Genomic DNA, 27531 nt, shown 5'->3' on the forward strand with positions numbered 1-27531 from the left:
TGTCTTAAAAGCCTTCACGTTTTATTCTATTGCCAAAGATGCCCACTGTCATGTAGCAGCAGCAGTTTCTGAGAGGAATTTTAACATCAACAAGTGAAGCAAGCAATTCAAAAGCTGCATAAAACTCGCAAAAACTACATACATGTTGCAGGTCCCCACAACCAGCTTTCAAGAGGATATACAAAGCTTGGACCAATAAGTTCCACCTTTGGCTGCAAGAGGAAGTCCACAGAAAATTCCGACAGAAATCACTATGCAACTATCTCATTCTGTCAGTAATATGTAGCCAGAAAGTCTTGAAAATGCAGAAGACCAAACTGCAACTGATTTCTTTTGTTTCCACTAAACAAATCCTTTTCCAGTTAACCAAGATCCAACAAGACACAAATTGCTTAGTACCAAACAGTTCTAACACGTAAAACCTCTCCTTTTGTTGCATATTCTGTTCTTCATGTCTGAAAATGGGAGGATAACCTCAGAAAGGACCAAATTCCCCCCACCCTTGTTTTTTAAGTGCCAAGATAAAGCTTCATTTCATAGGTTCAAGTGAGATGTTTGCACATTCTTATGTTATATATTAATCCAATTTTAAAGAATGCCATAGAAGATTATGGGCGAGGTATCCTATTCCTCTATGCAGGGACCTAAAAATGGGACTTGATCCTCCCAGAAGTTATTACCAAGTCTATCCAGAAAAATAAGCAATATAGCTCAAAGCCATCAAACTTCTAAATGGATGACTTGATATATGATCACTTTATTGTGTACTCTACTTTAGATGAAGAGTTCCCAGTTGTAAAAATAAAACAACAAGAAGCCGCAATGCCCAAACTATTTCTGATCCGCTATTTATGGGCATTCAAGTTCTATCCAATTCAACAACTATAAGTTCTGAAACACTTATTTCTGTTCTGGAGAAATAGAAAAGCCATCTGAGTGATAGTGGATTACCTGATGTGAGCAATGATTGCTGCTCTGGACTGGTCAAACGTACTATTACTGAGAGACAATGATGGCTGCTTTGGGCTGGTCAAACCTACTATTACTGAGAGACAGGAGACTCGCCAGAAATAATATCATTGTTAGCCTCTCCTTGCTTCCAACATCGGAAGAGCTCGAGACGTCGAGTATCCCTCTGAACGATCTGTTGATCAAGGATTGAAATATTATATAATACTAAAGTTTTGATATTCATTCGATATAATAAAATATTATATATCAAGCGATATATTGTGATATATCATATTTCTCTTTTTTAACGACGTCCCATCTTTTTTTTCTTATGTCATATATATATATATATATATATATATATATATATATATAATATCATCTGATAACGAATGATTTATATACCGATTTATTGATGAACCAATACGTATTGTACCATTCGTTACAGAAGATATTATTCGAAATTGAAGATCTAGTGATTGACTTGTTTACTGAAACGATATTATAAAATGACACATATTTACTGCTAAAATAAGGTCAAGCCCGAGAGTAAGTACATGTTAATTAGTAAAATATAATGGCTTCTTTCTTATGACAGTACCAAACTCAAGTCCTTTTCCGCCGCCAACTTTAGTTACAGAAACAATGTGAACTTTTTTCTGTAAATGTGGTAGAACCAACTTCTGTGGCTCAGAGTGCAGCCAAGACACTACAGAAGAAGACAAAGAAGCTATGAACTTTACAACTTGAGAAGAAGACAAAGAAGCCTTTTTGCCTTATGATGAGAAAAATTGTGTCAGGAATAATCACTAAATCAGTGAGCCCTATTAATTCATAATTATACTAAGCCAAAATCCATCTGATAGGATTCCAAATATTATCTCTTAACAATATATGACGAGTACCTGATAGACAGGAACAACAAAATTTGATGAAAATTTGCAAGTCAACTTACATCAATGTAGGACAAACTAACTGCTTTGTGTACTAACAGCCTTATTACCGTAAGTAAATGTATACAATTTTGTTGCAAAGTTTGAAGTCAGACTAATGCATTCAATGAGATGTAACAAATTGCCAGAAATTTACAAGAGAAAGGTTTGACTATATGTCTGTACATTTCCAAATGCACAATAAATTTTTGATAAGCATGACAAAAACTAATATTAACGTCAATTTTGGCTGTCAACCCAGATATGCTGACTCTGACTCCACTTAACTCGTTCACCAAAAGCTCATTGTCAAGTAATAGCAGCAGTTTTTGGAGAGACTAAACATCAGTAAGTAAAGCAAGCATTTAAAAACTGCTTAAATCTCACTGAAGTGATGTACAAAGTGAGATCATTTCTTTTTTCTCTTTTCCCGATAGAGGTTTACTTTTCTGAAGCTATACTTCTAAATGGTCTACTGAGCAGAGCGGTGGAATCATACATCTGATCAAACAAATCCACACCGTTGTAGTATTGCCGCAATCCAATCACCTTATATGCATAAAAGAAACTACATGGCTCATGAGTATGAATTATTGAACAAATAGGAAATTTTGATAGATTATCCTACATGGCTCATGAGTATGAATTATTGAACAAATAGGAAAATTTGATAGATTATCGGTCAGCTCACTATCACGGACAAAGATCAGTCTCTCCGAAACCTCCTATGGTCCGTTAATACATACAAAAGAGAAAACGAGTTAGATAAAACACCTCATTCGGGATCCACAAGCAATCATTTTAGAAAACACTTTATGACCAATCAAATTACAAACAAACTTTACAAGCTCTGAATGATCGCACAACAAAGGATCCAAAATGGTCCACTACAGACCGAAAGAAAATGGGGCTACTAAGCCTACTACCAACCCTTTACATATTGTGCAAAGCATAAACAAACCAAAAGACACAGACATACATAAGCATTAAGTCGAACACCCCATTTACAATTTTGTCTGTGACATTCTCCCCCACTTATTCCTTCGACGTCCTCGTCGACGCCTTTGTCGACATTGCAACTCCTCGCCTTTACTGAGTCTTCAATCTTCTGTTTTAGCTACAATGCGCCTCTTGGCTCCTAGCTGCTCTCCGCTGCTGTTGTTGAGTAGTCAAACTTTTAATCTGCCATGATGCTTCAACTCGCCAATGACTAACTCTAGTATGAGGTTGGATGAGTTGTGTTGATCATTATTGGTTCTTGCGAATCCTTCATATGAAGGAAAAGATCATCCTTAGTATGCGCTAGTGTCTCAATTACCTAATATCGTTTGAACTAGATAGATGCCTGTTAGAACTTTAACGAGTATCGCCTCGCAAACTTTTGAAGTTTTTGGATCCTTCCTCCATAAAATTTACCATTCGACTCTTCTTTCACTTAGTTGTCACTGTTAGGAACGAGCCGGTACTAAGAGGGGGGGGTGAATTAGTGCAGCGGTAAAATACGTCTTCAAAATGGTTCCGAAAAATCTCTTCGTACGATAAAACCAATTTCGGAAATGCTTAACTTTAAAAGCAAAGTAAGAGCGTATTGAATGTAAAGTAAGTACGGAGGTAAAGTGGTTTGCAGTAAAGATAAATTGCTTAAAGTAAAATGTAAACAAGATTTATAGTGGTTCGGTCGTCGTGACCTATATCCACTCCTCTGATTCCTCTTCCGTCGAGGCCACTAGCTTTAATAGGCGAAGATCAACCTCCTTCTTATACCCCTCTTCTCCTTTTACCGGGTTTAGGAGAAAACCCTTACAAGCACACACACTCCTCTCTAAACAGAATTCTAACACTTAGACTAGAGGAGGATTCTCACAAGAGATTTCTATAGTGTTTTTCCCTTTTTAAATTCTCTGTGCTTGTGTTTGTTAACCAGGGATGAGAGGGGCACTTATAGGTTTCAAGTTGATTCAAACTTGGAGCCTAAAAAGGTCTCATCCCAGGTTTCCTGAGTACTGGCGGTACCACCGTCGTTCTTGGGCGGTACTACCGCCGCAGGATCTAGTACTAGGCGATACCACCGCCGAACAAGGGCGGTACCACGACCCAGATTTTCTGGGGTGATGTTCCCCAGGCGGTGCCACCGTCGGCCAGGGTTCAACACCATGGTTGGGCCTTGAATCCAGCCCAAACCAGCCCACCTTCATGCCCAGTTGGCCCCTAACAGAGTTGATGGGATTACCTCCCAATCACAACTCTAATTATGTGCTAGCTACGATTCCTAAGACATAATCTAAGCAAGATAAGTCCGTTTTCTTCCGGCGAGCTTCCGACGATCTTCCAGCGATCTTCCGACGATCTCTAGGTAATGTTCCGGTGGACTCCCGGCAAGCTCCTGGACTTCACAACGATCTTCTTGGTGAGTTTCAACGATCTTCTTTAGCAAGCTCCAGGACTTCTCAATCAATTTCGGCAGAACTTCTGACGAACGTCCGGACTTCCGACGAACTCTCGAACTCCCAACGAAATCACGTTCTTGACTCCGGACTTCATTTTGCTTTATGCCTTGCTATCGTAGTTAATCTTGCAGACATAAAAAATACACTTCGATCTAGACAATTATTACTAAGCATGAATAATGTCGTCCGACATGTCATTGGTCCATCGACGCTTCGTCCAATTCTTCGGCGCATCGTCCTCTCTTGTGGCCTATTGCCCAATCGGCCAGTTGACCTCCGCAACTTCAATATCCTTGGCGCAATATCTGCTCTTCTTAGCCCAATGCCCGAATCCATGGCCCGAAGCCTTCTGTCGATACGTCGACCGATCCTTCGGCCCGACATCTAATCTTTTGACATTTTTCTCTGCCCAACATGATTCTTCCTGCTTTAGTTGTCGCTCCTTGATCAAAGCACCATGCTGTCACGGACAAACTTCGAAACAGGGTGTTTGATGTAATGCTTATGTATGTCCGTGTCGTTTGGCATGTTCATGCCTTGTACAACAGGTAGAGGGGCGGCCGAAGGCTTAATAGCCCCATGTTAGTTGGGTTGGTGGCCTCTTTAGGCTTGTAAATAAAGGTTGTGTCATGTGGACACGCACGAGAGCTTTTCGGTCTGTAATGGACCATTTTACCCTTTGTTGTGCCACTGTTCAGAGCTTGTAAAGTTTGTTTGTATTTTGCATTGTCTATGAAGTGTTTTTCTGACAAAAAAAAAATTAAGGGAGTGCCCACAGAAACAGGCACTCAATGCATTAACGGCTTCCATCCACCCCCCCCGATCGGACAAGGGCAAAGCTGTTGCTCTTAGTTCGAGCAGTTCAACAAACGCATTGCTCCCATTCAGGGTCCTTGCGACTCCTCATCGTCGCTGCTGGATTCTGAACTGCTCGAACTAAGAGCAACAGCTTTGCCCTTGTCCGATCGGGGGTGGGTGGATGGAAGCCGTTAATGCATTGAGTGCCTGTTTCTGTGGGCACTCCCTTACCATGTGCGATCCTCCGCACAAGAAGCATCCTCCAGGTTTTGAGGCCATGCCTTTCGGGTTCGGCCCTTTGTGGGAGCTCTTCTTCTTCTGTTCGCCCCCAAGCTCCATCCCTCGAGAATGTTTTGGAGGGCGATTGCCTGAAGATTGTTTCCTTCTCGCTGGGTCTTCAGAGGAAACAAAGTCGGTGAGCCTTTCTGCAGCTGCAATTGCCCCGACCACATCGGTAACATTCCTTCGATTCAGCTCCTGTTGAGCCCATGGTTTCAAACCATCAAAGAAGCTGAACAACTTGTCCTTCTCGGACATGTCCTGTATGTCCAACATTAGTGCAGAAAACTGCTTCACATAGTCTCGGATGGTGGTACTTTGGCGGAGTTGTCTCAACTTCCTTCTTGCGACGAACTCGGTGTTCTCCGGTAGGAACTGAGTTCTCAACTCCCGCTTCAAGTCTTCCCATGTGTCGACTCGACACCGACCTTGTTGGATTTCCTCCCAACGAGTTCGCCACCAAAGTTTCGCATCTCCATTCAGATACATTGTTGCTATAGAAACTTTGGTATCTTCAGAATCGGGCCTCGTAGCTCGGAAGTATTGCTCCATGTCGAACAGAAAGTTCTCGAGCTCCTTGGCATCTCTGGCCCCTCCGTATCCATGGGGCTCAGGTGCCCTCAAGTTTTGTGGCGGTGCAACGCGGGTGTTGCCTCCTCCCGTATTTAGCGTTCTTGTGAGCATAGCCACCTTTGCCGTGAGTTCCGCCACAACGTCCTGTAAGTGCTGCACGGAGTCCTTGGTGTCATCGGACAGTCGGTCGACTAGGGCCTCGACCTTGTCGATCCTGGACTCCGCTTCCTCTTGCGATCTCTCTACCCCAACAAGTCTTTGTTGGCCATGGTAGAGTTCTTCCATGCTCGCTTCCAGAACATCCAGGCGGGTTTCCGCCGTCGTGAGTCTCTCCTTATGACTCTTTTTCCCAGTTAGCGCACCAGATTGCGCTTCCTCCACTCGCGGAGAGTTGCCAACTTCTCGCTCATCCTGTTCGCTGCCGCGATCCTCGTGAGCGGCTCCAACAGCATGAGAGCGAGTGTGCACATGCAGCCCACCTGCGGCTGCTTGGGGCAAGGTTCCGGCATGCCCCGTCTTGCTTGATTCGCCACGATGCTTTGCCATGGTGAAGTTGCGAAGTTCGTTCGCTGTTCGATCGAAGAGCTTGCCCGCTCTGATACCACAATGTCACGACCTTAGCTGGAATTGCCTAAGGCGTGCGGCACCCTTGCGGCCAAAGACGCGAACTTAGCTTGCGTTGCCTTCAGCAATGCGCACCTGCCAATATCCCGACCGAAGGTCGAGTTTTGAGAAATACTTCGCCTTGCCCAATTGATCGAACAAGTCCGCAATGAGCAGGATGGGATACTTGTTCTTCACTGTTCCTTTGTTGAGGGCTCGGTAGTCGACGCATAATCGGAGGCTCCCATCTTGTTTCTTCTGAAAGAGAACTGGAGCTCCGAAAGGTGCTTTTGAGCTGCGGATGAGACCACCGCTTAGAAGTTCACCTAACTGCTTCCTGAGTTCGGCCAACTCTGGTGGAGGCATGCGGTAGGGTGGTCTTGCTGGAGGCTTCACTCCTGGCTCCAGCTCGATATTATGATCCACGCCTCTGCGTGGAGGGAGAGTCTTCGGCAACTCGGGCGGCATAACGTCTTTGAACTCTTTTAGAACGTTCGCCACCATAGCAGGTTCTTGAATGGCCTCTTCGTTGAGTGGCTCTAGCTTCATAGCAGCCACGAATGTCAGTTCGCCCTTTCGCACCCGTTTCTTCCATTGTAATGCCGAGATGTGTTGGGGCTCCTTGGTTCCTCTCCGAGAGACGGGAACCACGCAGGGGTCATCGCCTCCCATCATACATAGGGAATTCAAGAACGGCATCGGCACCAACTTCGCCGCGTGCATAAACTCCATTCCAAGAATCACTTGGAAGTCGTCCAGTGGCACGGCCATCATGTTGGTGTTCCCGCTCCATGTTCCGATTTTGATGGGAACTCCCTTCGCTAACCCGGAGATTCGCCTGGCCTCCGAGTTCACCGCTTTCATTCGGCTTGGGCTCTTCTCCAATGTCAACCCAAGTCGCTGTGCTTCACGATCGGCTATGAAGTTGTGGGTAGCGCCCGTGTCCACCATTGCACGGGTCGTTTGGCCATTCAGCTTGATGTCCACGTACATCAGTTCACTGCTTCCTGCTTTTTGTGCCTTTGTCTTCATGTTCTCCCCCACTTGACCCCACATAGCGTTCAACAAACGCATTGCTCCCATTCGGGGTCCTTGCGACTCCTCATCGTCGCTGCTGGATTCTGAACTGCTCGAACTAAGAGCAACAGCTTTGCCCTTGTCCGATCGGGGGGGGGTGGATGGAAGCCGTTAATGCATTGAGTGCCTGTTTCTGTGGGCACTCCCTTACCATGTGCGGTCCTCCGCACAAGAAGCATCCTCCAATTTTTGAGGCCTTGCCTTTCGGGTTCGGCCATTTGTGGGAGCTCTTCTTCTTCTGTTCGCCCCCAAGCTCCATCCCTCAAGAATGTTTTGGAGGGCGATTGCCTGAAGATTGTTTCCTTCTCGCTGGGGCTTCAGAGGAAACAAAGTCGGTGAGCCTTTCTGCAGCTGCAATTGCCCCGACTACATCGGTAACATTCCTTCGATTCAGCTCCTGTTGAGCCCATGGTTTCAAACCATCAAGGAAGCTGAACAACTTGTCCTTCTCGGACATGTCCTGTATGTCCAGCATTAGTGCAGAAAACTGCTTCACATAGTCTCGGATGGTGGTACTTTGGCGGAGTTGTCTCAACTTCCTTCTTGCGACGAACTCGGTGTTCTCCGGTAGGAACTGAGTTCTCAACTCCCGCTTCAAGTCTTCCCATGTGTCGACTCGACACCGACCTTGTTGGATTTCCTCCCAACGAGTTCGCCACCAAAGTTTCACATCTCCATTCAGATACATTGTTGCTATAGAAACTTTGGTATCTTCAGAATCGGGCCTCGTAGCTCGGAAGTATTGCTCCATGTCGAACAGAAAGTTCTTGAGCTCCTTGGCATCTCTGGCCCCTCCGTATCCATGGGGCTCAGGTGCCCTCAAGTTTTGTGGCGGTGCAACGCGGGTGTTGCCTCCTCCCGTATTTAGCGTTCTTGTGAGCATAGCCACCTTTGCCGTGAGTTCCGCCACAACGTCCTGTAAGTGCTGCACGGAGTCCTTGGTGTCATCGGACAGTCGGTCGACTAGGGCCTCTACCTTGTCGATCATGGACTCCGCTTCCTCTTGCGAGCTCTCTACCCCAACAAGTCTTTGTTGGCCATGGTAGAGTTCTTCCATGCTCGCTTCCAGAACATCCAGGCGGGTTTCCGCCGTCGTGAGTCTCTCCTTATGACTCTTTTTCCCAGTTAGCGCACCAGATTGCGCTTCCTCCGCTCGCGGAGAGTTGCCAACTTCTCGCTCATCCTGTTCGCTGCCGCGATCCTCGTGAGCGGCTCCAACAGCATGAGAGCGAGTGTGCACATGCAGCCCACCTGCGGCTGCTTGGGGCATGGTTCCGGCTTGCCCCGTCTTGCTTGATTCGCCACGATGCTTTGCCATGGCGATGTTGTGAAGTTCGTTCGCTGTTCGATCGAAGAGCTTGCCCGCTCTAATACCACAATGTCACGACTTTAGCTGGAATTGCCTAAGGCGTGCGGCACCCTTGCGGCCAAAGACGCGAACTTAGCTTGCGTTGCCTTCAGCAATGCGCACCTGCCAATATCCCGACCGAAGGTCGAGTTTTGAGAAATACTTCGCCTTGCCCAATTGATCGAACAAGTCCGCAATGAGCGGGATGGGATACTTGTTCTTCACTGTTACTTTGTTGAGGGCTCGGTAGTCGACGCATAATCGGAGGCACCCATCTTGTTTCTTCTGAAAGAGAACTGGAGCTCCGAAAGGTGCTTTTGAGCTGCGGATGAGACCACCGCTTAGCAGTTCACCTAACTGCTTCCTGAGTTCGGCCAACTCTGGTGGAGGCATGCGGTAGGGTGGTCTTGCTGGAGGCTTCACTCCTGGCTCCAGCTCGATATTGTGATCCATGCCTCTGCGTGGAGGGAGAGTCTTCGGCAACTCGGGCGGCATAACGTCTTTGAACTCTTTTAGGACGTTCGCCACCATAGCAGGTTCTTGAATGGCCTCTTCGTTGAGTGGCTCTAGCTTCATAGCAGCCACGAATGTCAGATCGCCCTTTCGCACCCGTTTCTTCAATTGTAATGCCGAGATGTGTTGGGGCTCCTTGGTTCCTCTCCGAGAGACGGGAACCACGCAGGGGTCATCGCCTCCCATCATACATAGGGAATTCAAGAACGGCATCGGCACCAACTTCGCCGCGTGCATAAACTCCATTCCAAGAATCACTTGGAAGTCGTCCAGTGGCACGACCATCATGTTGGTGTTCCCGCTCCATGTTCTGATTTTGATGGGAACTCCCTTCGCTAACCCGGAGATTCGCCTGGCCTCCGAGTTCACCGCTTTCATTCGGCTTGGGCTCTTCTCCAATGTCAACCCAAGTCGCTGTGCTTCATGATCGGCTATGAAGTTGTGGGTAGCGCCCGTGTCCACCATTGCACGGGTCGTTTGGCCATTCAGCTTGATGTCCACGTACATCAGTTCACTGCTTCCTGCTTTTTGTGCCTTTGTCTTCATGTTCTCCCCCACTTGACCCCGCATAGCGTTCAACAAACGCATTGCTCCCATTCGGGGTCCTTGCGACTCCTCATCGTCGCTGCTGGATTCTGAACTGCTCGAACTAAGAGCAACAGCTTTGCCCTTGTCCGATCGGGGGGGGTGGATGGAAGCCGTTAATGCATTGAGTGCCTGTTTCTGTGGGCACTCCCTTACCATGAGCGGTCCTCCGCACAAGAAGCATCCTCCAGGTTTTGAGGCCTTGCCTTTCGGGTTCGGCCCTTTGTGGGAGCTCTTCTTCTTCTGTTCGCCCCCAAGCTCCATCCCTCGAGAATGTTTTGGAGGGCGATTGCCTGAAGATTGTTTCCTTCTCGCTGGGTCTTCAGAGGAAACAAAGTCGGTGAGCCTTTCTGCAGCTGCAATTGCCCCGACTACATCGGTAACATTCCTTCGATTCAGCTCCTGTTGAGCCCATGGTTTCAAACCATCAAGGAAGCTGAACAACTTGTCCTTCTCGGACATGTCCTGTATGTCCAGCATTAGTGCAGAAAACTGCTTCACATAGTCTCGGATGGTGGTACTTTGGCGGAGTTGTCTCAACTTCCTTCTCGCGACGAACTCGGTGTTCTCCGGTAGGAACTGAGTTCTCAACTCCCGCTTCAAGTCTTCCCATGTGTCGACTCGACACCGACCTTGTTGGATTTCCTCCCAACGAGTTCGCCACCAAAGTTTCGCATCTCCATTCAGATACATTGTTGCTATAGAAACTTTGGTATCTTCAGAATCGGGCCTCGTAGCTCGGAAGTATTGCTCCATGTCGAACAGAAAGTTCTCGAGCTCCTTGGCATCTCTGGCCCCTCCGTATCTATGGGGCTCAGGTGCCCTCAAGTTTTGTGGCGGTGCAACGCGGGTGTTTCCTCCTCCCACATTTAGCGTTCTTGTGAGCATAGCCACCTTTGCCGTGAGTTCCGCCACAACGTCCTGGAAGTGCTGCACGGAGTCCTTGGTGTCATCGGACAGTCGGTCGACTAGGGCCTCGACCTTGTCAATCCTGGACTCCGCTTCCTCTTGCGAGCTCTCTACCCGTACAAGTCTTTGTTGGCCATGGTAGAGTTCTTCCATGCTCGCTTCCAGAACATCCAGGCGGGTTTCCGCCGTCGTGAGTCTCTCCTTATGACTCTTTTTCCCAGTTAGCGCACCAGATTGCGCTTCCTCCGCTCGCGGAGAGTTGCCAACTTCTCGCTCATCCTGTTCGCTGTCGCGATCCTCGTGAGCGGCTCCAACAGCATGAGAGCGAGTGTGCACATGCAGCCCACCTGCGGCTGCTTGGGGCAAGGTTCCGGCTTGCCCCGTCTTGCTTGATTCGCCACGATGCTTTGCCATGGCGAAGTTGCGAAGTTCGTTCGCTGTTCGATCGAAGAGCTTGCCCGCTCTGATACCACAATGTCACGACCTTAGCTGGAATTGCCTAAGGCGTGCGGCACCCTTGCGGCCAAAGACGCGAACTTAGCTTGCGTTGCCTTTAGCAATGCGCACCTGCCAATATCCCGACCGAAGGTCGAGTTTTGAGAAATACTTCGCCTTGCCCAATTGATCGAACAAGTCCGCAATGAGCGGGATGGGATACTTGTTCTTCACTGTTACTTTGTTGAGGGCTCGGTAGTCGACGCATAATCGGAGGCTCCCATCTTGTTTCTTCTGAAAGAGAACTGGAGCTCCGAAAGGTGCTTTTGAGCTGCGGATGAGATCACCGCTTAGCAGTTCACCTAACTGCTTCCTGAGTTCGGCCAACTCTGGTGGAGGCATTCGGTAGGGTGGTCTTGCTGGAAGCTTCACTCCTGGCTCCCAGCTGCTCTCCGCTGCTGTTTCTGAGTAGTCGAACCTTTGTTCCGCCATGCTGCTTCAACTCGCCAATGATTCTGACTCTGGTGTGGGGTTGGCTGAGTTGTGTTGATCCTCGTTGATTCCTGCGGATCCACCAAAATGAAGGAAAAGACCATCCTTACTACGCCAGTCTCTCAAAATTTCTCCATGCTGCTTGAACTGGGTGGATGCTTGTTGGAGCTTTAACGAGCATCGCCTTGCAAACTTCTGAAGTTTTGGGTCCTTCCTCCACAACATCTGCTCATTGACTCTTCTTTCAGTTAGTTGTCACATCCAAGTAGGTTCGCATCACTTCCGCTTTCGATTGGCATTTCATTGGGAAATGAAGCGGACAATCTACTCTCAGTAGCACTGATCACCGTTGGTGAGGATTTGACAACTGTTGTCTTCCATTCTCTTCGAAGGGTCTTTGAACTTGTGCAGAGCTCCTCAGCTGGATAGATAAGAGAATTGGGGTACTCGGTTTCGCCCATTCTCTTAAGAGTTGAGAAGGCAAAGGTTGACTTCGCCCGCCTCCTCGAGGTTGTACTTCATGCATCGAGCTAGTTACTGGCCTTCGCCTGCTCTTTGCTCACACTTCTGAAGCACTTGAAGTGTTTGCACTCCTTGCGTTGAGTTAGCTACTGTGATTCACCTTCTCAATGCCATTGAACTTCTGGAATGCAGGAAGTTTTCACCCCAACTTGGAGTAATTCTCTGATAGATGAGGTCGCCTCTGGGATTGTACCGTCTTCTCCATCAACCCTGCCGCCTACTCCACTGAGTAGCAAAGGTACAGCACCGCGTACTGCTTGCTTCGTTCCTTGGTCGTGCACTCTTGCATGACCCGAAGTCATTCACTTACGGCCTGCAAGGTATAGCACACGCGCGACCGTTTGAGAGAAAACGGGCATGGAGATGTAGAGAAAAGAGTCGCTCAGAGGAGCGGGCATCTAACATTGGCATTCAGAGGAATGGCCAACCCTTCGCGCAAGAGGCACCACGAGAACAGGCAAGCTTGGAAGAATGCGGAGCACACAAAGGTTGGGATGACTGAGTTTGAGCTACGGCTCAACGTTGACAACTTTACTTGATGGTGCTCAAGGCAAGCGAGGCGCTTGGCAAAGGACGAGACCATGCAAAGTGGAATGAGTTGCTCAGTGACCGAAAGAGTTGTGCAAAGCTCACAGAGGTGAGGGGAATTGCTAACTCGAAGAATTCGGTACTCATGCATGGGCTTGTATGCGGACGATGGATTGTTCGTGGCCATCCCAAGGCGGTCGAGACTCGGCGCCATGGAGCATTGAAACTTTCTCTTCGGCATGCGAAGGATACGTCCGGAGGAGGCTGAAGTGTGCAACGAGTTCAGTATGTTGCTAGGCCTTGAGGGGTGCAGCGGTGGCTGTATTGACGTGGAGGCGCAATCTAGCAAGTGCGTTTGCAAGAGGCAGAACAATGCACAGTTTGTTCAGCAGATCGGAGTAGTCCAAGGGGATGGTGGTCTCCGAAACGAAGAGAGATGTTGCTCCAACGGGATAGTTACCCAAGAGGGATAAGTCTCGGCTCTCCAGAGGGAGAATCATGTGAGACAGACTTCACATGTTGAGGAGTACCTCACAAACAACAACTCCACGAAGCTCAATGGACCGAGCAAGCAGCGAGGAGTTGTCACATGATCTCGCTCGAGAGAATGCATGGGTGGATGCATTGCGAGATCAAGTGGGGGAGCGACCTAAAGCAACTTAAATGAAGGCACACTTGGAGTCGATGTAGAGATCGGACTCAAGGGAGGGCTGACCCGTGGAATGGTGGGCGCGAGGGCCACCATCGACTCAATGCAAAAACGAGGAGCGGAGCAACTTGGGTGTAACTTGGCGAAGTACCCAAGCCGCATGAAGGGAGCCAACAGAGAAGTTGGAACATGGAGCAGAGGCACAGTGCTTTCCTTAGACAAAGGTCAAGGACATGAACTCTTGTAGAGGTAAGAGCAGGATTATGTTTTTCCATGGGTCCTTCATTCTGACGGAGTGGACTCATCTTGCATGGTGCCAAAGATGAAGGGAGCTTCTGGGCACATGCACCTTATCTCGGAGGAGCATTTGATGGAGGAACTAAGGCGACTCAATTTGCGGAGGCGAAGTTGGGTTCAAAAGGCCTTAGCACGGGGCAAGAGGACGTAGAGGCGGGTACTCTTGAAGAATATGCCACAGTGTTGCCATTCAAGTTGCCATGAAGGAAGCAGTGCGCAGCGGAGATTGTGCTGGTAGGGGCAGAGGCCCAGGATCTAGACAATGGTGCACTAATTACAGTGAAGTCGGTGGACCTCGGGAGCTACTAGGCGACGGACTGTCCTAGAGCGGTGCTTCATCTTGGTGTGACCCAAGAGTGGGTGGATGAAGGTCGATTGCCAAAGGAGCGAACAAAATCGAAGGTGGAAGAGATCCTGCGATGTATTGGCAGAGGCCACACATGGAGGGTTCACAATTCGAGTTTATTCCACAAGGATCAGAATGCAATGGAGGTGTCACCAAGAGGCGACATGGTGCAGCGGATCGTGGTGGAACAGTTCGTGGCAATGCGACACACACGACATAGTCCCGGGAGGGACTGGATCATATGGAGGTATGATCGGGAGCTACTGGAAGCTCTACTTCGGTGAACAACACGACGGCAAGAAGGGCTATGGATTCAAGGAGTGAAGGCCATGGTACCGCAGAGGCGGGTCTTCCGGGCGTGCATCGAATTTTGCATCGGATGGAAACCTTGGTCATCAGCATATGGGGGCTGTGTTCCACTAAGGGAAAAGTTCGAATGCAAGTACCAGTGAGTCCCATGGGAGGGACTTGATCATGCAGAGGTATGATCGAAGCAGCTGGAGAGTTGGACTGCTCCAGAGCTCATCTTCGCTTAAGGGAGCCCGGCAAGTCAGAGGACAAGGCCGAGTAAGCGAACGTTGCTACCAAGGAAGCTAAGGAGAACAGAATCAGTGCAAACCCTACAATGTGATGGCAGAGGTCATGCATGAGAGTTGTAGTCTGTCTTTCTATCGACCAAACAGACTGCTTGAAGAACACAGAGGTGTTGAAGCAGGAGGTCGAAAGGGGCGAGGAAGCGACGACGAGTCCAGCGGGACTTAGCTACCCAAAATCAAGCATCAGTCAGAATGGAGGTGGACTCAGAGGAGTGCCACGGAGACATATCTACTGATCGTGAAGAAAAGGGATACAGATGCGAGGAGACGGATAGTAGGGCCATGGGCATGGCAGCGCCATGGTACCGCAGAGGCGGGACTTCCGTGAAAGTCATTGATCCCTTGCTCTCACGAAGGGAGAGCGCTTGGTCGTGAAAGGGGCCGAGGAGGTGGAGAATGCAGAGACAATCTTCAAGTACCGAGACAAGGCTGAAGGGCAGAGGCCGAAGAACTTCGTAAGACCGGTGTCAACAAGTTTCTCATCAAGATAGACGTAAGTGAAGGACTTCGGGTCATGCAAGAGTGCACGACCAAGGAATGAAGCAAGCAGTACGCGGTGCTGTACCTTTGCTACTCAGTGGAGTAGGCGGCAAGGTTGATGGAGAAGACAGTACAATCCTAGAGGCGACCTCATCTATCAGAGAATTACTCCAAGTTGGGGTGAAAACTTTCTGCATTCCAGAAGTTCAATGGTATTGAGAAGGTGAATCACAGTAGCTAACTCAACGCAAGGAGTGCAAACACTTCAAGTGCTTCAGAAGTGTGAGCAAAGAGCAGGCGAAGGCCAGTAACCAGCTCGATGCATGAAGTACAACCTCGAGGAGGCGGGCGAAGTCAAGTAACCTTTGCCTTCTCAACTTTTAAGAGAATGGGCGAAACCGAGTACCCCAATTCTCTTATCTATCCAGCTGAGGAGCTCTGCACAAGTTCAAAGACCCTTCGAAAAGAATGGAAGACAACAGTTGTCAAATCCTCACCAACGGTGATCAGTGCTACTGAGAGTAGATTGTCCGCTTCATTTCCCAATGAAATGCCAATCGAAAGCGGAAGTGATGCGAACCTACTTGGATGTGACAACTAACTGAAAGAAGAGTCAATGAGCAGATGTTGTGGAGGAAGGACCCAAAACTTCAGAAGTTTGCAAGGCGATGCTCGTTAAAGCTCCAACAAGCATCCACCCAGTTCAAGCAGCATGGAGAAATTTTGAGAGACTGGCGTAGTAAGGATGGTCTTTTCCTTCATTTTGGTGGATCCGCAGGAATCAACGAGGATCAACACAACTCAGCCAACCCCACACCAGAGTCAGAGTCATTGGCGAGTTGAAGCAGCATGGCGGATCAAAGGTTCGACTACTCAGAAACAGCAGCGGAGAGCAGCTGGGAGCCAGGAGGCGCATTGCAGCTGGAGCAGAAGATTGAAGACTCAGCAAAGGCGAAGAGTTGCAGTGTTCACAAAGGCTTCGACGAGGATGTCGAAGGGATAAGTGGGGGAGAATGTCACGGACAAACTTCGAAACAGGGTGTTTGATGTAATGCTTATGTATGTCCGTGTCGTTTGGCATGTTCATGCCTTGTACAACAGGTAGAGGGGCGGCCGAAGGCTTAATAGCCCCATGTTAGTTGGGTTGGTGGCCTCTTTAGGCTTGTAAATAAAGGTTGTGTCATGTGGACACGCACGAGAGCTTTTCGGTCTGTAATGGACCATTTTACCCTTTGTTGTGCCACTGTTCAGAGCTTGTAAAGTCTGTTTGTATTTTGCATTGTCTATGAAGTGTTTTTCGGACATGTTTGCTTGTGGATCCCGATTGAGGCGTTCTCTTTAACCCGTTCTCTCTTTTGTTGGTCCTAAGGGACAATGGGAGGCTTCGGGGAGGTTGACCTTTGCGGACGGACACGCAAGGGTGCCGCACGACTTAGGCAAATCCAACTAAGTCCGTGTCAGGTGAGCGGCCTGCAAGAGTTTTTATGAGTGCAAGGACTTCGGGTCATGCAAGAGTGCACGACCAAGGAACGAAGCAACCTGTTTATGTGGGCACTCCCTTAATTTTTTTTTGTCCGAAAAACACTTCATAGACAATGCAAAATACAAACAGACTTTACAAGCTCTGATACCACAATGTCACGACCTTAGCTGGAATTGCCTAAGGCGTGCGGCACCCTTGCGGCCAAAGACGCGAACTTAGCTTGCGTTGCCTAAGTCGCGAGTCACCCGTGCGGCAAAGACGCGAACTTATCTTGCGTTGCCTAAGTCGCGCTTCGCCCTTGCGATCTTGCTCCGCAAGGATCAGCCCACTTTGTAACCTCTCGCAGGTCCCGAAGGACCTGTAAAAGAGAAAGAGAGTTAGATCGAAAGAACGAGCAACGGACAAGTCCCGAAGTCTCGCGAAAAGGAAAGCTTTACAAGCAATTCGTCGAACACCTTGTGTGCACAAGAGAAAAGAGGGAGAGGGAGAAAAACAAGGCTTTCAAGGATGAACGAACAGCTGCAAGCCCACAAACAGCCGCTCACCTGGTACCGGGCGTTGAACACTCTTTCGCAAGTTCACACGTGACCTTTACGGGAACTTGGTGTTGCGTCCGGGACCAGGTGAGCGGCTGTTTGTGGGCTTGCAGCTGTTCGTTCATCCTTGAAAGCCTTGTTTTTCTCCCTCTCCCTCTTTTCTCTTGTGCACACAAGGTGTTCGACGAATTGCTTGTAAAGCTTTCCTTTTCGCGAGACTTCGGGACTTGTCCGTTGCTCGTTCTTTCGATCTAACTCTCTTTCTCTTTTACAGGTCCTTCGGGACCTGCGAGAGGTTACAAAGTGGGCTGATCCTTGCGGAGCAAGATCGCAAGGGCGAAGCGCGACTTAGGCAACGCAAGCTAAGTTCGCGTCTTTGCCGCACGGGTGACTCGCGACTTAGGCAACGCAAGCTAAGTTCGCGTCTTTGGCCGCAAGGGTGCCGCACGCCTTAGGCAATTCCAGCTAAGGTCGTGACAATGCGTCACTCAAAACGCAGATCAGATTAAATCATAAACACTATCAATTAGTTTCATCATCAAAATTCGAGATTCAACAGTCACTTCCAAGTAGATTCGTATCACTTCCACTTTCGATTGATATTCTGTTGGGAAATGAAGCGGATAATCTACTCTTAGCAGCACTGATCACCATTGGTGAAGAGTTAACAACTGTTGTCTTCTATTAGATATCTTCGAATGGTCTTTAAACCTGTACAGAGCCCCCTGGATAGATAAGAGAATTTGGGTACTCGGTTTCACTCATTCTCTTAAGAGTTGAGAAAGTCAAGATTACTTGAATTTGCCCGCCTCCTAGAGGGTTATACTTTATGCATCGAGCTGGTTATTGGTCTTCACTTGCTCTTTGCTCACACTTCTGAAGTACTTGAAGTGTTTGCACTCATTGCGTTGAGTTAGTTACTATGATTCACCTTCTTAATGACATCAAACTTTTAGAATGCAGGAAGTTTTTAGCCCAACTTGGAGTAAGTCTATGATAGTTATGGTCGTCTCTGGGATTGTACCGTCTTCTCTATCAACCCAGCCACCTACTCCACTGAGTAGCAAAAGTACAACACCGCATATTGCCTGCTTCGTTCCTTGGTTGTGCACTCTTGCATTGACCCGAAGTCCTCCACTTTTGACTATCTTGATGAGAAGCTCGTTGACACCGGTCTTATGAAGTTCCCTGGCCTCTGCCCTTCAGCCTTGTCTCGGTACTTGGAGTTTGCCTTTGCATTCTTCATCTCCTCGACCCCTTTCACGACCAAGCGCTCCCTTCCATGAGAGCAAGGGATCGATGACTTTACGGAAGTCCCGTCTCTACGGTACCATGACGCTACCATGACCATGGCCCTACTATCCGTCGTCTCGTATATGCATCCCTTTTTCCGCGATTGATAGATCTGCCTCTGTGGCACTCTTCCAAGTCCACCTCTATTCTAACCGATGCTTGGTTTTGGGTAGCTAAGTCCCTCTGGACTCGTTATCGCTTCCTCGCCCCTTTCGACCCCCTACTTCAACACCTTTGTATTCTCCCAATAGTTCCCCTTGGTCGATGGAAAGACAAACTGCAACTCCCATGCATGGACTCTGCCATCATGTTGTAGGGTTCGTACCGATTCTGTTCTCCTTAGCTTCCTTGGTAGCAACGTTCGCTTGCTCGACCTTATCCTCTGACTTGTCGGGCTCCCTTAAGCGAATATGGGCTCTAGAGCAGTCCAACTCTCCAACCGCTCTGATCATACCTCTGCATGATCAAGTCCCTCTCATGGGACTCACTAGTACTTGCATTCGAACTTTTCCCTCAATGGTACACAACCCCCATATGCTAATGACCAAGGCTTTCATCCGATGCAAAATTCGATGCACGCATGGAAGACCTGCCTTTGCAGTACCATGACTTTCACTCCTTGAATCCATAGCCCTTCTTGTCGTCATTTTGTTCACCGAAGTGGAGCTCCCAGTAGCTCTAGATCATACCTCTGTATGATCTAGTCCCTTGCAGGACTAAATTCGTGTGTATCGCATTGCCATGAACTGTTCCACCATGATCCGTTGCACCATGTCGCCTCCTGGTGAAATCTTCATTGCATTATGATCCTTGTGGGATGAACTCGAATTATGATCCCTCCATGTGTGGCCTTTGCCAACACATCGCAGGGCTTCTTCCACCTTCGATTGTGTTCGCTCATTTGGCAATCGACATTCGTCCACTCGCTCTCGGGTCACACCTAAACGAAACACTGCTCTAGGATAGTCCGTCACCTAGTAATTCCCGAAGTCCACCGACTTCACTGAAATTGGTGTACAATTGTCTAGATCCTGGGCCTCTGCCCCTACCAGAACAATCTCCGTTGTGCACCTCTTCCTTCATGGCAACTCGAATGACAACACTATGACATATTCTTCAAGAGTACCCGCCTCTGCGTCCTCTTGCACCGTGCCAAGGCCTTTTGAACCCAACTTTGCCTTTGCAAGTTGAGTCACCTTGGTTTCTTCGTCAAATGCTTCTCCGAGATAAGGTGCATGTGCCCAGAAGCTCCCTTCGTCTTTGGCACCATACAAGATGAGTCTCACTCCATTAGAATGAAGGACCTATGAAACGACATGATCCCGCTCTTACCTCTGCAAGAGTTTATGTCATTGACCTCTGTCCAAGGAAAGCTCTGTGCCTCCACTCCATGTACCATCTTCTATGCTGGTTCCCTTCATGCGGCTTGGGTACTTCGCTAAGTTACACCCAAGTTGCTCCGCTCCTCGATTTGCATTGAGTTGATGATGGTCCTCACGCCCACCATTCCATGGGTCAGCCCTCCATTGAGTATGATCTTCATATTGACTCTAAGTGTGCCTTCATTTGAGTTGTCTTGGGTCGCTTCCCCACTTGATCTCGTAATGCATCCACCCAATGCATTATCTCAAGCAAGATCATGTGACGACTCATCACCACTCGCTCGGTCCGTTGAGCTTTGTGAAGTTGTTTTGAGGTTCTTCTCCTCAACATGTGTGGTCCGTTGCACATGGTTCTCCCTTTAGAGATCCGGGACTTATCCCTTCCGGATATCTATCTCGTTAGAGAAGCTTCTCTCTTCACTTCCTTCTCTTTGAAAGTTTCGAAGACCACCATCTCCTTGAACTACTTCGCTTTGCTAAACAAACTGTGCATTGTTCTGCCTCTCGCAAACGCACTTGCTAGATTACGACTCCACGTCAATACAGCTCCCGCTGCACCCCTCAAGGCCTAGCAACATGCTGAACTCGCTACACACTTTAGCCTCCTACGAACGTATCCTTCTCATGCTGAAGATAAAGTTTAAAGGTTCTATGACGCCAAGTTTCGGTCGCCTTGGGATGGTCACGAACGCTCCATCGTTCGCATACAAGCCCTTGCATGAGTACCGAATTATTTGAATTAATAATTCCCCTCACCTTTGTGAGCTTTGCACAACTTTTTCGGTCGCTGAGCAACCCATTTCACCTTGCATGGTCTCATCTTTTACCAAGCGTCTCACTTGCCGTGAGCACCGTTAAGTATGGTTGCCAACATTGAGCCGTAATTCAAACTCAGCCATCGCAACCTTTGTGCACTATGCATTCCTTCTAGCTTGCTTGTCCTCGTTGTGCCTTTTGCGAGAAGGGTTGACAATTCCTCTGAATGCCAATCTCAAATGCTCGCTCCTCTTAACGACTCCTTTTCCCTACATCTCCATGCCCGCTTTCCCTCAAATGGTCACGCGTACTAGCTGCCCTCAACGTAGCCTCGTTAGGTTCCCCACGTTTGCATGCCAAGTGTTTCTATGATTGCTTGTCCTGCTCTGATACCATATGTCACAGACTTAGTTGGTTTTGTCTAAATCATGTGACACCCTTGTGTGTCCATCCGCAAAAGTCAACCTTCCTGAAACTTCTATGGGCTCTTAGGACATACAAAAGAGAAAACGAGTTAGAGAAAGCATTTCACTCGGGATCCACAAGTAATCATTTCATGAAACACTTCATAACCAATGCAAATTACAGACAGACTTTATAAGCTCTGAACGGTCGCACAACAAAGAATCCAAAATGGTCCACTACAGATCGAAAGAAAATGGGATTGCTAAGCCTACTGTTAACCCTTTACATGTTGTGCAAAACATGAACAAACCAAAAGACATAGACATGTATAAGTATTATATTAAACACCACATTTATAATTTTGTCCGTGACATCGCATCATCTGTTCCTGCAGCTTTAGTGATAGTCATGAAGAGAATCATAACATTGCTTCTATTTGGAAAAAGAGAAAGAAGTGAAAGAAAGCTAATCCATTTGCAACAAATAGTTGTTTTCACCAACTCTAAATATTTACCAATACAAACAAATGAAAACAAAAACTAATACACTATGTTACAGTCTCTACGATCTTATGAACTCTCATGTTGGGGTGACATTGACCTTTGTTTCCATTGGAATAACAGGCCTACTAAATATTAAATATGCATACAAGGCAATCATAGGAATACGAGGTATTACTAACCGGCAAAAAGAACAAATAAACAACTTGAACTTGGTCTTCAAGTGAAAGAAGACTAAGAAGCTTTACTACATATTGCCTGGTTGTGATACCATAAGTCAATGGAGATAATGCATTCACAAATTAGCCTCTCAATTTACAGCTTAAGAGGCTCTAATTCTTGAGCGGTTACACCATCTTCGAAAAGAGTGTCATAGCTCAAGCCTCTCACGACATCAAAGAAATGAGCAACAGCCTCTTCTGGGGTATTCATGAGAACCCCATGACCCAGATTAAGTATATGCCCCCTTCCCCCAGCACACCTCACAACCCTGCACATTAACATTTCAACTGGTCACATACTACATTTGGAAGCTTAGCTTCAAATAAAAATTCATTATGAGTTTGAAACACACTATCAATGCAATGGATAACACGGATTTCTTCCAGTAGGGAGGCATAATCCAATGCATGGTAAAGATATTTCTTAGCACAAAAATCAGTTTTAAAGCCAGGGTTGTGCTAATGCACCCCACCTCTATCACCATGTTATGTTATCACACTGCACACTCTGAAAGTGTCCACGTTGGCATTGCATATCTTGCATTAGAGAACTGTCCCAAGTAGCTATCCTATAGTAGTTAAACTGACAAAAGAAGGGCCCAATGCAAAGGCTCCCACCAATGCAACGTATGGGGCGAATAAATGTTGTCAAAGAGATTGTTTTCATGACCTGAACCTTGATCATGTAGATCACAGAAGAACAACTTTACTACTAAAAAACATAAAAGAGATGTTAATCGAATTGCTATGCTGAAGTAACATTGAACTACTACATAAAATGGGATGACTTTGGTGATGACATACAGTGACAGCCCTTGAACACAAACAGTTGAACAATAGATTGATTGGAGAAGCATGTTTTCACTAATGAAGACTGGAGAAAGCTCCTGAATGAAAAAAGGATAAAAACTAAATTTTGATTTTTTTTTATAGAGTAAAAATAACAGAAGAACAAATAATATAATGTAGAATGCAGAGGTTGTTTTGAAAAACAAAATGATCCCTGATAAGTGTACAAGAGCTCCAACGAAACAAAGGGCCATAAAATTTAGTAGAACAGGTTGACTCATGGTCATTTTTGTCAAAATTGGCTGACACAAAAGCCTGATCATTTCTTAAGTTTTCATTGCACCTAAATAAAAAAATGATTAACTTAAGTTTCTCTGCAAGTCTAAGCTGCATTGATTTCATCTCAAGAATGTTCAAACATCAAACAGAGATATCACAAATTCCTTAAAGGATTCATAAAATAAATTTTGTAAAAGGAAAGAGCTGAGGGGAAATAGGTTATTTGGAATATTAAAATCATAAGAAGAAACGCCAACCTGCTACTGGTGAAGAAAATCAAAGATATCAAACACATACTTAGCTAACTAAAAACAAATGGCACTGACCTATGGATTTCATCAGTTAAAACTGGGAGTGGGGAAAAAAGATAAGCAGGGTCAACATTTCCCTGCACATTAACATTATAGCCAAGACGCCTCCTTCCATCTGCCATATCCACTGTCCAGTCGAGCCCAATCACATCAACTCCAATTCCAGTCATGCGCTCCAGTAGACCACCATTACCATTTATATACAATACAAGTGGTATCTGAGGGCATTCTTTCCGGACTAAACTCACTATCTGCATATTGAAAGGTAGACTATATAATGGCCAAGTTGGTAAAGTGTCCTTTTTGTGATCAAAGCATTTAATAATACTTCCAGGTTTAAAAAAAAATGAAAAGGTGTCAAATTCTTATAAAACTTTCAGTAAACAAAAACGTTGGATGAAAATCAGAAATGAACATATTCAAACAATCCTTTTGTTGACTTTACCTGTTCAATATATGGTTTTGACCACTGTTCCCAAATATTAGGTGGAAGTTGTCCACCCCAAGAGTCAAAAATCTGTATGCACTGAGCGCCTGATTTCACTTGGAAAATGACATAGTCGGATATTGCTTGTGTCAAATGAGAAAGAAGAACCTTGAGAACACGAGGTGCAGTGTGGCACATGCGTTTTATAGTCGTATATGTGCGAGTACTACCCCCCTCCACAACATAAGTAGCGATGGTCCATGGTGCCCCAACAAAACCAAGCACTGCTGCTTTCTCCCCAACCTATGTCACAAATGAAAGATTAAAATCACAAGTTAGACAATATGACATGTATGTCGGCAACTTCATGCATACAACCAGAAAGATAATATTTATATCCAACCAAAATTTGTCATAAAGCCAGTGTAGTTAATTTCATGCATACAACCAGAAAGATAATATCAATATTCAACCAAAAATTATCACAAAGCCAGTGAAGGAATACATTGACACCGGCCAATGATCACACTTCCCATAATGCAACTAAATTAAATGGATATTTATATAGTACCTGGTATCAAAAATGACGGTTTACCATTTCTACTGACTGTTTTATGCTAATTTGGTGTACAAATTGTCAACGTCAGAACCAAAATTTTAACAATTTTATGATATTTTCATTGATGTACCAAAGCTAATCATACCATACCAGTTGGCACATACTGTTCCAATAGGATTCCAGTATGGAAACTGGTGTCAATACCTAGACCTTGACCAATAAGTAATACTAACCAATTAAAGGATAGAAACTCAATTGCTTTGGCACAGCAGCTAAAGGTTTACACATCCAAGACGTATCCAATCATAATTGATGGTCGTAAAGCACAACTAAAAATTAAGAAAGCACCATAGAAGTGGCTAACGACGTCAAATTCAATTCAAACCCCTAAAGCCAATGCTTGATGACGAAACAAGAAAATATGAGAGAAAATAGAAAAAAGATGGCACAGCACACAAAGTTCTCCTGATAATAGATTTGTGGAGGTTGCAAGCAAGAAACACATGTTTCTATGACTCATACTATGATCAACCAAGTTTCCATGATAACAAGGCTCAGTAGACATGTAGAAAGAGCCACCTTATTCAATGCGATTTAAAAGAGGGAAAAAAAATGAAAACCCAGTAGACATTTAAATAGAAACATCTGAAAAGCTAGTAGAGTTTTTCCAACTTCTTTTCAGTATGCATTTACCATAACAAACATATACGTGTACCAAAAGAAGAAAAATTCAATTGGTTGATTTGATATTTAAGTGAATTAACATTCCAATTGCTATATTTGTGTGTTTTTAATGCAACTTGCTACTATAATTTTGAATGATAACATATAAGACCAAGGAGATTGTGTTACATTTTAATTCTTTTGAATGTTATGGAACATACAAAACTGATATTTACCTCCTCACGCAAGATCGATAGAGACTCCCCCACAAATTGAAGCTTCTCTAGGTCAATAGGATGCAAGCATTTAAGCGCTTCCTCATCACAAATTGGTGAATGAATAATAGGGCCTTTTACTTCTTCTATATCAAAAGGAACACCAAATGCAGGTAAAGGTGTAAGTATGTCAGAAAAAATAATAACCCCATCTGGCTGAAAAGCTTTCCAAGGCTGCAAAGAAATTTCTACAATGAGGTCAACCGTCTCAGATCTCTCTCTGAAGGATGGATGTTTCTTGGCAAGCTTTTTGTAAGCATCCATGTACCTTCCTGCTTGGCGCATCATCCATGCTGGAGGCCGACTTATGGCATTTCCTCTAGCAGCCTGAACTAAAAGTGGATCTGAAAAGAATTTATTTAAACTTAAATAGATACCCATCTTTAAATTTTCTTAAAAAATGTTTATTTGTGTCTGCAAAATTTCCAAACTAATAAATCATTGTTGTTTAAGAAATATAGATATAGCCCTCCAACAATGTAAAAAAACAAAACATGCATTTAATGTCGTATTGCAAGATAGAGTCCACTAGATGCCTTTAGAAACTTGTTCTAATTCAACTCTACTTAACAAAGGCTCCAGGTACCCATGCATAAGTTGAACTGAACCAATCAAGGTGGAGAGAGATGTTAGATAAGTTTAGCAATACCAAAATGTTTAGTCAAGAAAAGGTCCTTTACTGAGGATAATGATAAATTATCTTATTAGAATAGTCCCATAAGAGAGGGGAAATAATCTAAATATAAGTATAAGAGTTCCACCTTGCCAAAGTTTTTCCACTAGAGATACGTAATCACATGACAGATTTTTGTCAACATGGGAGGCTCCGTTACATGTTTTAGGCATCCTCAAGATGTTATACTGAAATTAATATTTAAATCTAAAATAGGAGAAAAAACAGAAGTGAACAATAATGAAGAACAAATTTGCTTAGGTAAGTTTAATCTTATTTAGGTAACATAAGTTCCAAGTTGTAATTCTTTTTCTTTAAGATGTAATTTTGCCATTATTTTTTCTTTCCTTCTTTGATAGTGTTTTAAAAGTTTATTTTAAGTAAAGGGTAAGTGGTAATGATGGGATTCAATCATTGGATATTGCTATCAACAATTAAAATATTTTCCTGGTAAGCCAGCTAGCATCTTAAGAAATTTATCGAATGAGGATTTGAACCCTTAACCACAAGTACACTATCATCAAACCAATGCCTTAGGTGTCAAAAATTTTATCTTATGAGGTTTTGATCTCTAAACCTTTGGTAAATGAATATGTTATACTACCACAAGACCACATACCAATATTAAGTGTCAAATTATCAAAGTAGGTTTTGAACCCTCAACCTTTGTTCTCGTACATCAACACTACACCAAAATTTTAGGTGTAAAATTATGGACCGACACCAATGTTTTAGGTGTGTGTTTTAAAAGTTTAAATGTAGTAATAAGTGCCAACAAGTTCTATTTTAGGTATAGTTTGGGTTTGGGAACTTGGATCCTGCCACTCTGGAAACAGGATAGAATCTCACAAGGCATTGCTTCGCTGAATTCAATTGACCTCATTTAGACCTTTTCCATGCACCTAATTCAGTGTCAACATAAGTCCAGCGATCCTTCTCATAAAAGTTCAGAATGGACGAAATCAAATTTCACAAACGACACCTGCAGGTGGCCAAATAAAGAAGGAAAATCTCCAAATCTTGAGCAAACAGCAAAACAAAACCCTCAACCTTCATCGGTCAGTTCTCATCCACTGGGCATATCCATCGTGACTATTACCAAAAATTTGTGCAAGCGAACAACAAAAATCATAACTACGAACAAGAAACAGAAACAAAATGAGAACAAAATGGCACAATGGTGAAGGAAACTACGGGGTCATACCAGAACAGAGGCTTGCCCTAGGAGATCTCTGCCGTCTGGAAAGAAGCCGAATGCTTCGGGTCTTCACATTTGGGAGCAAACCGAGCCGGATATAAGAGTCGAGAGAGCCCGGAGCGATCAAGAAATCACTACCGAAATGGAAAATCCAATACCGAGTCAGTGAAACTTTAAGGCAATATATCTCCTCCTACTGCTTATTGAAGAGAAAGATAGGAACCGAACCTTCTGATAGGAATCGAGCTCGAATACATTTCGCCTCTTAGCAGCAAGAGAGATCGGAAAGATCGACAATCAAATTGGAGGAGAGGGTCGTAGTGACCAGAAAGGGAAGACTTCCTTGCGCGCTCTCCTCCTCCCCTTATCCCTTCTTCTATCCCCTCGTTTTCATTTGTTGCATACCGGTTGAGCTATTTCG

At 45.6% G+C, this 27531-nt stretch overlaps 1 protein-coding gene across 5 annotated transcripts; it reads right to left on the reverse strand.

Moving 5' to 3' along the window:
* LOC103971242 (uroporphyrinogen decarboxylase 1, chloroplastic) lies at positions 1-27531 on the reverse strand. 5 transcript variants are annotated; one of them, XR_010481152.1, is made up of 8 exons: positions 27339-27531; positions 27117-27244; positions 25201-25583; positions 23761-24045; positions 23331-23566; positions 952-1144; positions 143-212; positions 1-68 (listed from the first exon to the last, which is right to left on the reverse strand). XR_010481152.1 is itself a non-coding variant. In XM_065089786.1 (7 exons), the coding sequence occupies exons 1-6, from the start codon at positions 27365-27367 to the stop codon at positions 997-999; spliced, it is 1209 nt and encodes a 402-aa protein (XP_064945858.1). In that variant the 5' UTR covers positions 27368-27531; the 3' UTR covers positions 1-212; positions 952-996. The 5 variants fall into 5 exon arrangements, 4 of the variants coding, with proteins under 4 accessions (XP_064945858.1, XP_064945860.1, XP_009383491.2 ...); XM_065089786.1 differs by having other exon boundaries at positions 1-212; XM_065089788.1 differs by lacking the exons at positions 1-68; positions 143-212; positions 952-1144 and adding an exon at positions 1498-1856 and having other exon boundaries at positions 27339-27530.

Source organism: Musa acuminata, chromosome BXJ1-11, assembly GCF_036884655.1.
Source record: "Musa acuminata AAA Group cultivar baxijiao chromosome BXJ1-11, Cavendish_Baxijiao_AAA, whole genome shotgun sequence".
Taxonomy (NCBI): domain Eukaryota; kingdom Viridiplantae; phylum Streptophyta; class Magnoliopsida; order Zingiberales; family Musaceae; genus Musa; species Musa acuminata.